This window comes from Cydia strobilella, chromosome Z (assembly GCF_947568885.1).
Source record: "Cydia strobilella chromosome Z, ilCydStro3.1, whole genome shotgun sequence".
Lineage (NCBI taxonomy): Eukaryota > Metazoa > Arthropoda > Insecta > Lepidoptera > Tortricidae > Cydia > Cydia strobilella.
Window position 1 is genome coordinate 1419186 of NC_086068.1, and position 17710 is coordinate 1436895.

Below are 17710 nucleotides of genomic sequence, written 5' to 3' on the forward strand. Positions count from 1 at the left end.
TTGTAGGGTGAAATGTGTGAATCGGAATCTCCGAGGCAATTGCGGTAAGTGTTTGACCAAGTATTCCAGAGCGACGTCTTTACACGGTAGTCTGTTGTTTACATGTATCAATGTAGTAGTGATTAAGAGGCCGGTGTCGATTTTAGTCGCAAAAATGTAAATAGGTAGATTTAGTCCGTGAAATTTTACACCTTTTGTTACCTAATTGAAATAACAAGTACTGGTTTCTATTAGCACGTCTTCTTATCTTACCTTTTATCAGACCAGTTTTTTGAAAACAGACTCACTAAATTATTAATGTTTGCTTTTCTGATGGACGTTTAGGTAAACGCGCGTAAAGCACTGATTTTGTCGCTCTTATTTGTAAATTTCGTAAAGTTTGGACGGCTAAACATGGTAATTTTGTATTACACATATCCTGTACTTGACGTTTATCAGACTACATTTTTATTATTATGACTTTGAAGTAGTGTAAATGAAAGTTAGACGAAATCAATTTTCTCCAGAAATTACTTCAAAACAAGTGACAATTTTTCTGAAAATCGACTTAATTTCAACGTAATTTTGATACTTAAACAATCTACAACATTTGTTGAAACTATTTTTATAATTTACCACCATAAATTTTTGATGAATTTTTAAAAACTGCCCCTTCTTTTCATATATTACCGGTGACGCACGCTTGCGACCTCATTATTAAAAGGCAAGATGAGAAGACGTGCTAATAGATATCAATACTTGTTATTTAGATATTACGTAACAAAACGTGTATAATTTCAACGACTAAATCTATCAATTTTACATTTTTGCTCCAAAATCGACTACGGCCTCTTAAGTAGCGCGGCAGCCGCCGCAGTTCGAGTATCGCCACAGCTACCGGCAGACCGATTAACGAGTACATCGATCGCCGCGGACCTATTTTTATTGTCACTGCAGGTTTCGGACGATATTACGCGCCAGACGCTTCGACACATGTTATTACCTGCTTTCTCAATAATGCTATTTACATGGCAACGTCGTGCATCCGCTAGCCCTGACCAATACTGAGACTCATATGCCAATAACTCGGAACGCAGCCCATTGTCATTGTGGTTTTGCGACAATTTGCTTTTGATATTTTGAATATAGCTTTTAATAAATATATTAATAACGGGTCACTCACGTGTTTTAAGTCGAAAACGCTCGACATGTTTCACTCCGTACCGAGGAGCGTCATCAGGAGATTGCGTCGACGGTACACTATATACGTTACGTTTCGATAAGGTAACCGTGCTGGCGAAAGAAAAGTTTTAAGCGAAAAGTACGGGAGGCTATCGAAATTGGTCGTCATCCGAATTTTAACCGTGATTGTGGTTGGTCAGTGCCTCCGAGCTGGAAAACTGTTTTGGGTACTACGTCGGTGGACAGTGTGGACGAACCATTAGCGAATGACGTAGTGAGTGTTGTGTGCAACCCATCATTTGACAATAATGCCGTAAACGAGGGTAGTTTCTCGCCCCCCCTGCCGCCACCGGCGCCCGCGCTGAGTCATCGGGCGCGGAGGGCTGCGGCCCGCAGTCTGCGCCGGTCCGTCACCGTCGACGCAAGCTCCTGATGACGCTCCTCGGTACGGAGTCAAACATGTCGAGCGTTTTCGACTTAAAACACGTGAGTGACCCGTTATTAATATATTTATTATGTCTGTGTCTCACGGAAGTTTTGTTATTAAAATATAGCTTTTGTATTATGACACGGCGTCGAAAAGGTTAATGTACATCAAATTATGTTAAAATATTTTCCATAATGTCAATAGCCTGAGAGGAAAATGGGGACTACGTTTGTGTGTAGAAGCGGTGGTCCCCTTTTCTCTTATTAATAGCCATACACATATGGCTAAATAATATGTGCATTCCCGTTGCCAGGGAGGTTTTGGGATTATACTGAGCAACTTTTACTATGGGACCAACCCCGCAAAAAACATTCGGCCTTTTCATACATTTAGGCTGGTCCATTTTCTATGGGAGGGTACAATTTTTTTTCGCGATTTCGTGCTTGGTTCCATAGTAAAAGTTGCTCAGTATAATCCCAAAGTCTCCCTGGCAACGGGAACGCACTTATTTTTTAGCCACCCTATATACACGGTGTTTCATGACCCACTGAAAACCTAAAAACAGATTAAAAACTGTAATAGATGTCATATATTAAAGAAAAAGTCACTTTTTTTTTTCTTTTATTACATCTATTACAGTTTTTAATTTATATATAGCAGTGTGACTACTTAAAAAAAAACACAAATCAAAATATTTAATAAAATAATTTGATTTGTTCCCAAGTACTAGTTTGTAATGCAACACTACCAATAACTAGAATTTGACACGTTATTTGTCAATGAGCAGCACCCACTGGCCATTGGTAAACCTTATCTCGTTGCAGTAAGTTATGCAAATGGTCAGTTAACAGTGTTTACGATGGTAACTAGCAATTGTTTGACGTCACTAACGGCGAAGCATCTTGTGTAGAATTACCAGTCGAATAGAATTGTTAAGAAAACTAAATAACTTATATTTTTTAAATATTTATCGGATTAAAGAATATAGTATGAGTTTAAAATAAAAAAAATCTCTTGGGGTATCTCAGGTTTTAGTGGCTCAAGTAACACCGTGTATAAGGGGGAAAGGGTAGTACCTGTAGCGGCTGTTTTCTTGCACAACCTGTAGCTAAGGCGTGCCGGGCTTGGCGGCTCCTTAAATGTAAAGCTTCCATCATCTGAGGATAAAAATGTTTTTTTTTATCAAAAATACTTTTATCGCTGACTGTACTTTGCTATAAAAAGGCATTTAATCAACACAATGAATAGAATAAGGCGTTACTTTGCAAAAATCCATATTAATTAATCCATACTAATATTATAAATTCGAAAGTGTGTCTGTCTGTCTGTTACCTCTTGAACCGATTTAGTTGAAATTTGAGTCCCGGGGAAGGACATAGGATACTTTTTATCCCAAAACTCACCCCTCGAGGGGGTGAAAAGGGGGGTGGAAATTTGTATGGGGAATCGATAACCGCTGAATCGATTTAGATGAAAATTGGTACGGGTATAGTTCGAGTTGTGGGGAAGGATATAGAGTAATTTTTGTACCCGAAATCATCCCTAGAGGGTGTAAAAAATGGGGTGAAAATTTATAGTGGACCAATTTGGAGGTAAAAAAAGGATGGACTTAAAAGCAGATTTGTTTAAAAATTAAGGTACCCAAATTACTAATTCCACGCAGACTAAGTCGCGGGCAAAAGTTAGTGTACTATAAATGCAATCTTACCTGTCGACGCTGCCCTTAAAGTGGGTTTTTCAATCTGTTTCTTTGGTGTGGGCGCACGTTTCTGTGACGGTTTCACTTTTTTATCTGTACCAACATGAGATCGGAATGAGAACATATAATCACGCCTATTTCCCGGAGGGGTAGGCAGAGATCACGGATTTCCACTTGCTACGATCCTGGCATACCTCTTTCGCTTCCTTCACTTTCATAACATTCCTCATACACGCTCGCCGGTGTAGGGTGCTCTTGACCTGGCCTTTCTTCAGGATTTCCCCGATCTGATCAGAGAAACTCCGCCGAGGTCTGCCCCTTCCAACTCCCGTTTCTACCTCTACCTTATACACTCTCTTTGTTAGCCTTCTTTCACTCATTCTTTCCATGATGGTATGAGAAATATCGTTTCACACAAAATATCATATCGTCACTTGTAATGAATTAATGTAACCGACAGAATTAAGTATACAGTTTGACTGCAAATTTGATGATCCGTCGATTAGTAATATAAAAAGTTCGATATCTTTAAAAAAATATGTCGAATACGTTAACCAAAATCAGACAATTTTTTCTTAATTTTAGCGACTAGTTTAATGTACCTACATTTTGTAGTATGGCCACAGGGCGGACACGCTATACATCAAAAATCACTTGCGTTTCTATGTGTGAACGGCACGTCTGTACACGCGTCATGCGTCATAGTGTAAGTTGCTTAAAAATAGTACTGAGCGGCCGGCAAACGGCCGTCAATCTGCTGTCGCAGGGCGAGGTCATTCGAGTCGGGGCGGGGCGGTGCGTTGCCGTTCTGTATGATAATACTATTACTTATTCTAGCTGTAGGGGAACAAAGCTGTGAGCATACCTGTGATTAGTCCGTAACGCGGTTTGGCGGGTCTGTCGTTACAGTAGTATACAAGCGGTATATCGTCCGTGGACTCCGAGGACAGCTTCTTGCGTTTCTTTATGGGCCCCTGAATAAAATATATTTTACAGCACAGAATAATAATAAAATAAGATAAGATAATATTTATTTCATTTAAAATATATACAAAATTATAACAATCATAATACCAAAGATAGATATAAAAAATGGTAAATATCAAATGATATTTCGTACATAATTTCCGAAAAACTCATTGGTACGAGCCGTGGTTTGAACCCGCGACCTTTGGATTGCAATTCGCACGCTCTTACCGCTAGGCCACCAGCGCTCTCAAAAATACTTATTCGTGTGTGTTGTGAAAATGAAAATGAAAATATTTATTGATAACATTTGTTACATGTTGTGTTGTGAAATGTGTAGCTACAGACAGTACTGACTCAGGTTCCTATTCTGGTTCCGTTTCCGTTTCTGGTTCCGATAAATTAAATTTGAAACATCTGGTTCCGCTTTCGGTTCCGATTTCCGATAAAACCTGCTTGTGTGTGTGTAATCTAAAATGTACACTGGGTAGGCCAGTACAAGGGACGCATTTATGCGTTAGAGGGAGCAAGTGATATTGCTATCTCATTCCGCATATCTGCGTCCCTTAGTCTGGCGTACGCTGGGCCATGGTGTACAGGAGCCAAGTAAAAGTGACCTACCTTGCCAGCCTCGGTGGACTTTCGCTTGCCCGACCTCAGGCACATGTTGCCCTTGTTGCCCTTGCCCTTGACCTTTCGCCGTCTCAAGGGCACCCGGATCCTAGGTCGGACGCGCCGCCCGTTCGCCACGGGCACGGGCGCGGATGGTATCTCATCGTCTCGGAGACGCTCAAGAACCACAAGTGGTTCTTGTTTATGTTTATGAATGTCTGAAAGATACATTATATTATAATTTCGAAGATATTGATGCCTTAGAGTAACTTATACTAGAGCGGTACTGTCATAGTAAATTTTGTAACCCTAGTAAATTCACTGCCATCTGTCGACACACTTTAAAACTAAAAATAAATATTTATAAAAATACGATAAAATGTATTTAAATATGGATAAATGATTTTTTTTTATTTGCATTAATTATTTTTATGATTTTGACCCATGCTCTTTCACTGATATGCGTTAAAATTATAAATAACAAACGAAACCGCCAACGCCGTCTATACGAGTGTAGGCCAAAACTAGTGGCGCCCTCTGATCGAGAATCAAATTTTCGTGATTTTCGAGGCACGTTTTTTCCTTAGACTGTATCCATCTATTACGGAGTTATATCTATCTTTGTTAATACTGTCCGCGCGCGAATTCCGTGCACGGCTGAGGAATGTTGGGAATGTTGGGCGTCATGACAGAGTGGTGTCATTTTGTACGTACGGCCGCGGCGCACATCCCCCCCACTTCCTCGATCTCCGAATGCACGGAATTGGCGCGCGGACAGTAAATATGTCCTTCATCACAAGCATAGCATTTAATAGGGAATATTACGCGAAACTCTGCGCAGGGGGCGCCACTACCACAATCTGACGGTCTATCACAAAACAAGAAAATCTAAATTTCTTTATCTAACATCTCTTTCACTTGCATATTCGAACGACAAAGAGGCAGATAGCTAAATAAATAGCAGTGAAGCTAAATAAAAGTGTAATAATAAAATTGAACTAAGTGTAGCTAATGTTAATTTGACAGAAAGTTCTAATTACGTTGTATAGATATATTTGGGTTGGATCCAAAAAGTATTGTGTAAAATTAAAGGAAAAACCGGCCAAGTGCGAGTCGGACTCGCGCATGAAGGGTTCCGTACCATTACGGAAAAAAACAGCAAAAAAATCACGTTTGTTGTATGGGAGCCCCATTTAAATATTTATATTATTCTGCTCTTTAGTATTTGCTGTTATAGCGGCAACAGAAATACATCATCTGTGAAAATTTCAACTGTCTAGCTATTCCGGGTCATGATAGACAGACAGACGGACAGACGGACGGACAGACGGACAGCGGAGTCTTAGTAATATCATAGAGTAACTTATACTAGAGCGGTACTGTCATAGTAAATTTTGTAACCACAGTAAATTCACTGCCATCTGTCGACACACTTTAAAACTAAAAATGAAGATTTATAAAAATACGATAAAATGTATTTAGATATGGATAAATGATTTTTTTTATTTGCATTATTATTTTTATGATTTTGATTTTTCTTTCACTGATATGCGTTGAAATTGTTAAATAACAAACGAAACCGTCAACGCCATCTATACGACAGTAGGCCAAAGCTAGTAGCGCCCTCTGAACGAGAATCAAATTTTCTTGATTTTCGAGGCACGTTTTTTCCTTAGACTGTATCCATCTATTACGGAGTTATATCTATCTTTGGTAATATTTTACCCTTTGGGTACGGAACCCTAAAAATTGAACAAATCACCACTATGCCATTCTGTTTCACACGGGTTTGTCAAGGTTCGGTAGCTGAGTTGGTTAGAGCGATCGTACCGGTGTTCTGAAAGGTAGCGAATTAGAATATTGTCTAAAGCAGTTTTTTTTTTTCATGTTTCTATCAATTTAAAATTAATTTTAGGGATAGAGATCTTTATTTGCATACCAGTATGTTTACATAATGGACCCTGGAAGGGTACAGCAAAAACATGTTTTTCATCTCACTCGTTCAGTAAGCGTGGAATTGCACCAAAGATAGATATAACTCCGTAATAGATGGATACAGTCTAAGGAAAAAACGTGCCTCGAAAATCAAGAAAATTTGATTCTCGTTCAGAGGGCGCTACTAGCTTTGGCCAACTGTCGTATAGATGGCGTTGACGGTTTCGTTTGTTATTTAACAATTTTAACGCATATCAGTGAAAGAACTTGGGTCAAAATCATAAAAATAATTAATGCAAATAAAAAAAATCATTTATCTATATTTAAATACATTTTATCGTATTTTTATAAATCTTCATTTTTAGTTTTAAACTGTGTCGACAGATGGCAGTGAATTTACTGGGGTTACAAAATTTACTATGACAGTACCGCTCTAGTATAAGTTACTCTATGATTGCACGCAGGATCAGCGGGAACTATAGAAAAAGTGATTTCCCTAAGTTATGAAGTTTCTAGTATTATAATTAAAAGCTTTTTGTCTTTATACTTCATTCTTGTATCGCAGGTGTGATGAAAAGCATCGTGTGTTACTCGGGGCGTAATAATATTGCAAACTCGAGTCTATAAATCGCTCCGGCAAGCCTTCGCGATTTAACTATACTCTCGTTTGAAATATTTAACTTACGCCCCATGTTGCAAAATGTACTATTAAGGGCCGGATCTAGGGTAGAGCGAGTGCTCGTGGTGGAATGTTATCGATCCCAGTGCGCCCTCACGAACGGCCAAGAGGGTGAAACGCCGGAGTGGGTTTAGTGGGTAGGGCCAATTCTCCCCCCCCCCCCTCTTCGCCAAGAGGGAAAAGGAGCGGCGAGTCCCACACCGTGCGTAAGTGCATTCCCACTCCGACAAAAAAAAAGGGTAGAGCGAGTGGAGCGGCCGCTCTAGGCGCCGGATGGCAAGGGGGGCGCCAAAATGGCAAATGAGAAAAAAATAAAGTTTTAAAAGACGCCAGTGTGACGCGGGCCCAAAATACGGTTCGTTTTGCTTTTGGGTAAAAAGCTTTAACGAAGGGCGCCAAAAACCCGATTACGCTCTACTCTGATCAAGGACTCGGGCCGGCACCTACTATTTTACAAGCTTTTATTTAACTTGCAATGTACCTATGTAAGTATGTATGTAACATGTTTGTAAGGGTCAAATCTTGCAAGTTAAATTTGGCCCACTTCCCGGTTTCCGATGAAGCTGAAAATTTGCATACATATGTAAGTCGGGTGACAATGCAATATTATGGTACCATCGAGCTGATCTGATGATGGAGACAGGAGGTGGCCATAGGAACTCTGTGATAAAACAACGCAACCTAATTGTGTTTGGGGTTTTTAGAATTGTCTCGATGAGTACTAGTTGCCTGTGGAAAAAAGTACAGTCAGCGATAAAAGCTTGTCCCAAAAATGAAATTTTTGCCTAAAACTTATTCAACTTACTATGCATAGACACAATGTCAAGCAGGTTTCTTGCGGACATATTGTGGTGGTAAATATTTTTGGGAGGGTAAGGTGGGTCCTTGCGCTCCGGCGGCGCGGGCGCGACGCTGACGCTGCTTGCCGGGATGGGTACACCTTGCGCGAACTTCCTCTGCACGAGTCTTACTCCGTTTCTGAGCAAAAAAAAAGTGTTTACAGTACATATGGTGCTACTTTCTCGCACTAGTGCGTAAAGACGACCGGTCTGGCCTACTGGGTAGTGACCCTGTCTGTGAAGCCGATGGTCGTGGGTTCGAATCCCGGTAAGGGCATTATTATAAACTGATCGGCGATTGGCCCTAGTCACACCTGATGGAAAGTGAAGACAGGGCCTAAGATGGAGCTCACCGGTTCAGTAACAGCCTATTCACTCTTGTTTTAAAGAGACCGAGGTCATATTGATCAGGGAATACAGATGGCGGGATTCCATTCCTTAGCCGTCCGTACCAAAAAGGAGGAGGCAAAACGTTTCGTCCGAACGAATGGAATGTGGGCCACGAACGGGTGCATTCGCTCCCCGCGCCTGGATGTCCGATAATGGAAAGGGGAAGGTGGGATCAGGTCGTGCAGTTCCTGTGCGCACTCCCCGAAATGTATCCGATAGAACACCGATAGGCAAGCGACTCGACGGCGATGCTCAAGGCTCTGTATCCTTGACTTGACAGATGGGTCATCGCCAAAGAGTCTATGAGCCCGGCGCTCTACTGAGTCTTAAGTCATGGATGTTTTCTATGTATTTAAGTATTTGTATAATATTTATATATATCGTTGTCTGAGAACCCACAACACAAGCCTTCTTAATGAGGGACCTTACCGTGGGATTTAGTCAATTTGTGTAAGAATATGTTCTCTATTATATTATGTTCCCTAAAGAGCACTTTTCGTGCATATGTCGAAAGTTTAAGAGGCCGTAGTTGATTTTGGAGCAAAAATTTTAAATTGATAGATTTAGTCGTTGAAATTATACACGTTTTGTTACGCAATATCTAAATAACAAATATTGGTTTCTATTAGCACGTCTTCTCATCTTGCCTTTTAATAATGAGGTCGCGAGCGTGCGTCACCGGTAATATATGAAAAGAACGGGTAATTTTTAAAAAATCATCAAAAAATTATGGTGGTAAATTATATAAATTGATGTATAAGAATAGTTTCAGCAAATGTTGTAGATTGTTTAAGTATCAAAATTACGTTGAAATTAAGTCGATTTTCAGAGAAATTGTCACTTGTCTTGAAGTAATTTCTGGAGAAAATAGATTTCGTCTAACTTTCATTTACACTACTTCAAAGTCATAATAATAAAAATGTAGTCTGATAAACGTCAAGTACAGGATATGTGTAACACAAAATTACCATGTTTAGCCGTCCAAACTTTACGAAATTTACAAATAAGAGCGACAAAATCAGTGCTTTACGCGCGTTTACCTAAACGTCCATCAGAAAAGCAAACATTACTAATTTAGTGAGTCTGTTTTCAGAAAATTGATCTGATAAAAGGTAAGATAAGAAGACGTGCTAATAGAAACCAGTACTTGTTATTTCAATTAGGTAACAAAGGTGTACAATTTCACCGACTAAATCTATCAATTTTACATTTTTGCGACTAAAATCGACACCGGCCTCTTAAAGGGCCATATGTACTGTAAAACGTTGTATACACGTGCGAATAGGTAATTCGCAACTCGTGTCGATTTAAAACACTCCCTGCGGTCGTGTTTTAATTTATTGCCACTCGTTTCGAATTTACTCTTTTCCTCACTTGTATCGTAAATAACTATTTCATTTCTCATGCTCTGAAAGAGGGTCATTGTTGTTCTAAAAGGTGTGCAGAAAATGATACGTATCTGCACTAGAGCATTTTATGTTCGAAGTACGATTTTTAATTTTTTTTTTACGATGAGCAATTGAAATTTGAGTTTAAATGGATTTGTTATACAGTTTCCATTCTGATATTTGACTCTCCATTCCATAAATAACGATACTTTTGTCTGAATTGTTAATTAAAAGTACCCTCAAGAAATACTATAGAAATGTATACTTAGTCATGTTTTAAAAAAAACATGCATTTTACTTTCCTCGTATTCGAAATGAAAAGTAGAGTGTTTAACTCGGGTGAAAGGCACTCATTTCTGTATTCCGAGGCAGAAATGAGTGTTCATCTCTTGGTTAACAATCTACTAATTTTCGCACATTTTCTAAAAATGTTTGTTTAGTTGAGTTATCGAACTCGAGGTCCGAGAAAACGAAATGTCACTTTGCTGGCCCTCTCGACCCGCATCATATTACTAATGTTTTAATTTTGTTCAAACCCTTTCGTCCCCACAAAATTGCTTTTCACATCAATTCGAAAAAGGGCTTTTCCTTCCCTGCTAGGAGGGATCAGTGGCACGTTTCTTCCCTGCTATACCCTTCCATGCTGCTTTTCTATTCTAGGACACAATTTTTACATTTTGTTTGCACATTTTTTTAGCTTAAATACTATTTTTAAACATCATAATTACCACATAGGTAATGTGAAAAGCAGTATGTGTCACGGTGGTGGCAAAATAATTTCCATCTTGGGCGTAACACACTTAATCCCTCACTACGCTTAGGATTCTATAATAGAATCCTTCGCTTCGTTTAGGATTCAATTTACGCCCTCGTCGTAAATATGTTATTTTGCTCATTTGTCTACTATTTCATCACACTCGCTCAGTAACTTATTGTGCACTGCACTTATACACTTGCACAACAGTGCACTCATTTTTCAGTCACCGTGTATAGAAAATAAGTTGCGGAATCTAACTTATATTTTGAATTAAATGATATAAAATAAAATAAAACTATGAAAACGGATTATATCTCGCGTATATTGAATTTATAATACATCCCGACGTTTCGAACCCTTTACAGCGTTCGTGGTCAACGGGTGACTGAAGATAAGCTACAATATGCAAAAATACCCACATACAAAAATAATGAACTATAATCCATACTAATATTATAAATGCAAAAGTGTGTCTGTCTGTCTGTCAGTTACCTATGGCTTAAATCGCTGAACCGATTTAGTTGAAATTTGGTTTAGAGATAGTTTGAGTCCCGGGGAAGGACATAGAGTAGTTTTTATCCCAGAAATCATGCTTTAAGGGGGTGAAAAGGGGGGTGGAAGTTTGTAATCAATAAAAAGGAGATTGGATAAAAAATCAGCTACCCAAAGAACTTACTCCACGCAAACGAAGTCCGGGCAAAAGCTAGTAAACTATAAACTAAGGCTGGTTGTTGTTTGTATGTATTATAAATTCATTATACGCGGTAAAATCAGTTTTCATAGTTTTATTTCATGAGTAACTATCACGGTGACCGAAGACAATCCATACTAACATTATAAGTGCGTAAGTCTGTCTGTCTTTCTGTGTGTTACCTCTTCACGCTCAAACCGCTGAACCGATTTTGCTGAAATTTGGCATAGAGATAGTTTGAGTCCCGGGGAAGGACATAGGAAAGTTTTTATGTCGGAAATCATCCCTAAAGAGAGTGAAAAGGGGGATGAAATTGAGAGATTTAAAGAGTTGCCTGATAGTTGTTGTCAAGCAATTAAGCTTATGCCTAAATTGAATTATTGCTATTACACTTTCTCCAGGCGCTAAACTTAGGCCAGGATTACACTTGTAAGTTTTACTTACGTATGTAGGGACACAGCTATACTACAGAATGAGATATGAATATCGTTATCTCATTCTAGCAAATAGCTTTGTCCCTACTTACGTAAGTAAAACTTACAAGTGTAATCCTGGCTTTACTCTAGCTACTCGCGGGCAAAAGCTAGTCTTCTTCCTCGCGTTATCCCGGCATTTTGCCACGGCTCATGGGAGCCTGGGGTCTGCTTGACAACTAATCCCAAGAATTGACGTAGGCTAGTTTTTACGAAAGCGACTGCCATCTGACCTTCCAACCCAGAGGGAAAACTAGGCCTTATTGGGATTAGTCCGGTTTCCTCACGATGTTTTCCTTCACCGAAAAGCAACTGGTAAATATCAAAGCTAGTATGATATAAAATAAAACTTACAATTTAAAGATGACCGTGGTCATTTTGGTCAGTTGCGGTTTCAGGCGCGGCATTATGCAACATTACCTACTTTATTTCACCAAAAAGAAAATGCAGTAAAACGGTCCTACTTTGCTCTCTGGTGGGCAACTATGCTCCATTTCGAAAAAAGGACAACGTATAATATTTTCAAACATAATATTTATATGTTATTATTTATATACTCAGATAAACTAAATTGTATTTATATTTTCAATTGCTACATTAGTCATAAAATATTATATTATATTTTTTGGCGGGGCCTGTTAATTTGGCGCACAATGGGGTAACTTTGCACCCCTAAGTAAACTATTGGTAATAGCAAAAACACCCCAAACAATGGGTATCTTGTGCTCCTTATTTATAGCTTCGTTTTTTATAAAACAGTATTTCATAAAGTTGATTTACTGATAATAGTACATTATGATACAAGTGTGCTAAGTTGGTCATTACACACGAGGCGATATTGTGCGCGCGAGCTGTAAGCGAGCGCGCAATAAGAAAGCCGATGTGTGTAATGACCAATGCACACGCGTTTCATCCGACGTTTTTCAACACACTTGCGAGAAAAAAAAGAAACTCATATTAATCAAATGTTAATAGTTAAAACAGTTAGTATTGTGTGTTGCATCTGTCATACTGCCGGCCGCCCCTCGCCCCGGCCGCGGGCGGTGCGGCGGGCGGGCCGGCCGGGCCGCGCACCGCGCAGGCGCGAGGAGCGCGCCGGTGCTCGCCAGTCTGACCAATTAAAGAAGGCTCCCTTTCCATGCATATTATTAGCAATCAGTTACCTTCTTAACTCAGTCGGATAATATAATGAAAAAGCAGGAGTAGAATAATACACTGAAAGAGCACGCGTCTTTAATATCTAGGATTATGAGCAAAAAAATCGGTGGAATAAAAAGGTCGTTTTGAGCAAGTGTGTTGAAAAATATTTTACATAAGATGTTCTTCTTAATATTCGTCTAAATATTTATAAGGAAGAGTTTAAAAAGTTATTCAAAATTTCCTTAAAATGGAGCAAAAATTGGTGCAAAGTTGGACCGTTTTACGGTACGTCAACTGACGCGCGCGGCTGTAGTTCTTTTTTTTTTACATTAGAAAAATGGTAAACAATCTTGACGTGTCTTTTTGTTGAAAAATATTGATAAACGCTTTCAAAATATTAGCTTATTATTTATGAAAGCAAACGATCGTATAACGTATTCGGAGTAAAATCTGCACAAAGTTTTGAACATGTAAAAAGTAAACAAAAAATTTAAACTGACATTTTATCTAACTGCCAATTTAAAGTCTATAATATCTGGGAGACCGAGCTTTGCTCGGAAAACATATAAAAAACTCAAAAATGCGCGTTTTGCCAGAGATAAGACATAGCTAGACCGATTTTTCGCCCTTGAAAACCCCCATATAGAAAATTTCATCGAAATCGTTAGAGCCGTTTCCGAGATCACCGAAATATATAAATATATATATCTATATATACAAGAATTGCTCGTTTAAAGGTATAAGATAAGGTAAGTTAAGGGTGTTGCAGGCGTCCATAGGCTACGGTAACTGCTTACCATCAGGCGGGCCGTATGCTTGATTGCCACCGACGTGGTATAAAAAAAAAAAAAAAAAGTCAATTAATCGGCTAACTTGTATGGGAAGGTGCAATTTAGTCAGGTCATATTTTTGACAAAATCGATTTCGACTGGCAAATCATGTTACTTTTTGGCAACCGGGTTTTTTAACCTAATTTGACCCCGCTGAATCCGAATTTGCCAGTTGCTCGATCGAAATGACCGGAAGTGAGATATTCAAAATGGCGGCCATTATTACCGACCCTAATGAGTTCCTTGTATGAAGACCCATATTTTTTAAATATATTTTTTTATAATTATTATTGCTGAAAATAGCAGTAATAATAACACGTATTTTCTGAAAGTTTGGAGTACCCATCTGCTATGGTTCGAAATATATAGCCCTTTAAAGATTAAACAAAAGCTTTTTTAGGTTTTCGTAAATAACTCGTAAACGGTGGCGCATAGCAAAAAATGTTCTTCTATACAACAAGAAAGATTCCGTATAATTTTTGCTAGGATCAATATTCAGAGAGATATTAACGCGGGAGAGTTAATTATAATCAATTCTAAGGTCCCTTTTTTAGGTTTCGGATATAACTTAAACGGTGGCGCATAGCAAAAAATGTTCTTCTACACAAGTAATCTGCATAAAATTGCCTACAAGAAAGATTGCGTACAATTTTTCGATTGAATCAATATTCAGAGAGATATTAACGCGGGAAAGTTAATTATAATCAATTCTACGGTACCTTTTTTAGGTTTTCGTAAATAACTCGTAAACGGCGGCCAATAGCAAAGAATATTGTGTAATTTAAATAATCTACACAAAAATTTCTACAAAAAAGATTTATTACACTTTTCGCTGGGATCAATATTTAAATAGATATTAAAGAGGGAAAGTTAATTATAATCAATTCTAAGGTTCCTTTTATTAAGTTTTCGTAAATAACTCGTAAACGGCGGCCAATAGCAAAGAATATTGTGTAATTTAAATAATCTACACAAAAATTTCTACAAAAAAGATTTATTACACTTTTCGCTGGGATCAATATTTAAATAGATATTAAAGAAGGAAAGTAAATTATAATCAATTCTAAGGTTCCTTTTTTTAGTTTTTTGTAAATAATTTGTAAAGTATGACGCATAGCAAAGAAAATCTGTTACATAAATAATTAACATAGAATTTCCTACAAGAAACATGTGAAACACTTTTCGCTAGGATCAATATTTAAAAAAGATATTAAAGCGGGAAAGTTAATTATAATCAATTCTAAGGTTCCTTTTTTTAGTTTTTCGTAATTAATTTGTAAAGTATGATGAATAGCAAAGAAAATCTGTTACATAAATAATTAACATAGAATTTCCTACAAGAAACACGTGAAACACTTTTCGCTAGGATCAATATTTAAAAAGATATTAAAGCGGGAAAGTTAATTGTAATCAATTCTAAGGTTCCGTTTTTTCAGTTTTTCGTAATTAATTTGCAAAGTATGACGCATAGCAAAAAAAATCTGTTACATAAATAATTAACATAGAATTTCCTACAAGAAACATGTGAAACACTTTTCGCTAGGATCAATATTTAAAAAAGATATTAAAGCGGAAAAGTTAATTATAATCAATTCCAAGGTTCCTTTTTTTAGTTATTCGTAATTAATTTGTAAAGTATGACGCATAGCAAAGAAAATCTGTTACATAAATAATTAACATAGAATTTCCTACAAGAAACATGTGAAACACTTTTCGCTAAGATCAATATTTAAAAAGATATTAAAGCGGGAAAGTTAATTGTAATCAATTCTAAGGTTCCGTTTTTTCAGTTTTTCGTAATTAATTTGCAAAGTATGACGCATAGCAAAAAAAATCTGTTACATAAATAATTAACATAGAATTTCCTACAAGAAACATGTGAAACACTTTTCGCTAGGATCAATATTTAAAAAAGATATTAAAGCGGAAAAGTTAATTATAATCAATTCCAAGGTTCCTTTTTTTTAGTTTTTCGTAATTAATTTGTAAAGTATGACGCATAGCAAAAAAAACTGTTACATAAATAATTAACATAGAATTTCCTACAAGAAACATGTGAAACACTTTTCGCAAGGATCAATATTTAAAAAATATATTAAAGCTGGAAAATTAATTATAATAAATTTTAAAGCTAAATAAGTTCGTATTTTTATTGCCGCTATAACAACAAATACGAAAAACAGAATAAAATAAATATTTAAGTGGGGCTCCCATACAACCAACGTGATTTTTCGCCGTTTTTTTGCGTAATGGTACGGAACCCTTCATGCGCGAGTCCGACTCGCACTTGGCCGGTTTTTATTTTATTTAATACGACATTGAATTTCGTGCAGATTACAATCCGCATACGTTATAATTTATAATTGTAAATAACATATTTGCTATGACTTATTTTTCAAAAGTGATTTTTAACAGACACGTCAAAATTGCTTAACTTCTTTCTAATTTCCTTAAAATGAACTATAGAGCCCAATATTAACTTTGGTACAGTCGAGTTCATAAATATGTATAAATTTATTCACATTGCAATGGATTAAGGTGAAGAAATGTATACATATTTAATGTCCGCGCGCCAATTCCGTGCATTCGGAGGTCGAGGAGGTGGGGGGGTGTGCGCCGCACCCGTACGTACAAAATGACACCACTCTGTCATGACGCCAAACATTCCTAACATTCCTTAGCCGTGCACGGAATTCGCGCGCGGACGGTATATGTACAGTCAAGGGCATAAATATATATACATTCCCAAAGTTTCAAAAATATGTGTACGCTCTTACACCTTAGACAATTAAATCGTGTTCACATGGGGAGGTACCTCCACCTTACAGAAAACCGCAGCCAAATAACACTAGACCCTACTAATAGTGTTGTGTTCCTGCCGGTAAGTAAGGTTGCCAGAGCTCGAGGGAGAGGAGTGTTAGGGTCGGCGACGCGCATGTAACTCCTCTGGAGTTGCAGGCGTACATAGGCTACGGAGACTGCTTAACATCAGGTGGGCCGTATGCTTGTTTGCCACCGACGTAGTATATTAAAAAAAAAACATATTTTTGAGCCATTTGTCTGGATCGATATTTTTGCCTTCGACTGTACTCGACAGTAAATGAATGCCGACAAGGTTCACGATCGCGTCGCGTCGCGCGTCGCACACGGTAAGGGTTAAACCACGCAGTTACCAGTGCAACTGCTGCGTGTAGACTGAACAGTGAACGCATGCACGGCTTGCACTTGCATCGGCGCGAACACTGCCCGGAGGCCAGAGTTGGGCAAAAATTTACTTGAATTAGAATAAGAATAAAAACAGAAATATTATTCTTAGTCCAATCGATTTGAATAAGAAAAATTCTTGCACTCTTTAGTCCAGAAAAAAATGAACAGGACTAAATCATGTCTTTTATTTTAAATGAGAATAAAAAACGGACTAATTAGTCCAGATGTAGGATTATTCTAATTAACGTTTTATTCAATTAAAATGTTGAAATGGATTAACTTTTGTAGTACAATTGGTTATAAGTTTGTAAAATGAATTTCATCCCTCTTTTCAATGGTGGGATAGATTTGAAAGTGAATGAGAGAGTAAATTACAGCAGGTAAGAAAAGAGTCCTACGCTTATCGCTAGATTTGCAGAAAACGCAGCATGAATTGTATTGTATTATTTGACGTGTTAATTTCCACTTGTGACCGTCATTTATTACTTATTGGCAATAATAATAGGATTAAGTCGT

General features: G+C 37.8%; 1 protein-coding gene across 1 annotated transcript in view; it reads right to left on the reverse strand.

The window, feature by feature from the left end:
- Nucleotides 1-17710, reverse strand: part of LOC134755052 (uncharacterized) — a 113070-nt gene that overhangs the window by 82598 nt on the left and 12762 nt on the right. The window contains exons 2-6 of the mRNA XM_063691530.1: nucleotides 8285-8457; nucleotides 4875-5083; nucleotides 4153-4261; nucleotides 3297-3380; nucleotides 2665-2745 (exon numbers count right to left, since the gene is read on the reverse strand). Of these exons, the coding sequence (XP_063547600.1) occupies nucleotides 2665-2745; nucleotides 3297-3380; nucleotides 4153-4261; nucleotides 4875-5083; nucleotides 8285-8457 (656 nt within the window). The remainder of the gene's footprint in view (nucleotides 1-2664; nucleotides 2746-3296; nucleotides 3381-4152; nucleotides 4262-4874; nucleotides 5084-8284; nucleotides 8458-17710) is intronic.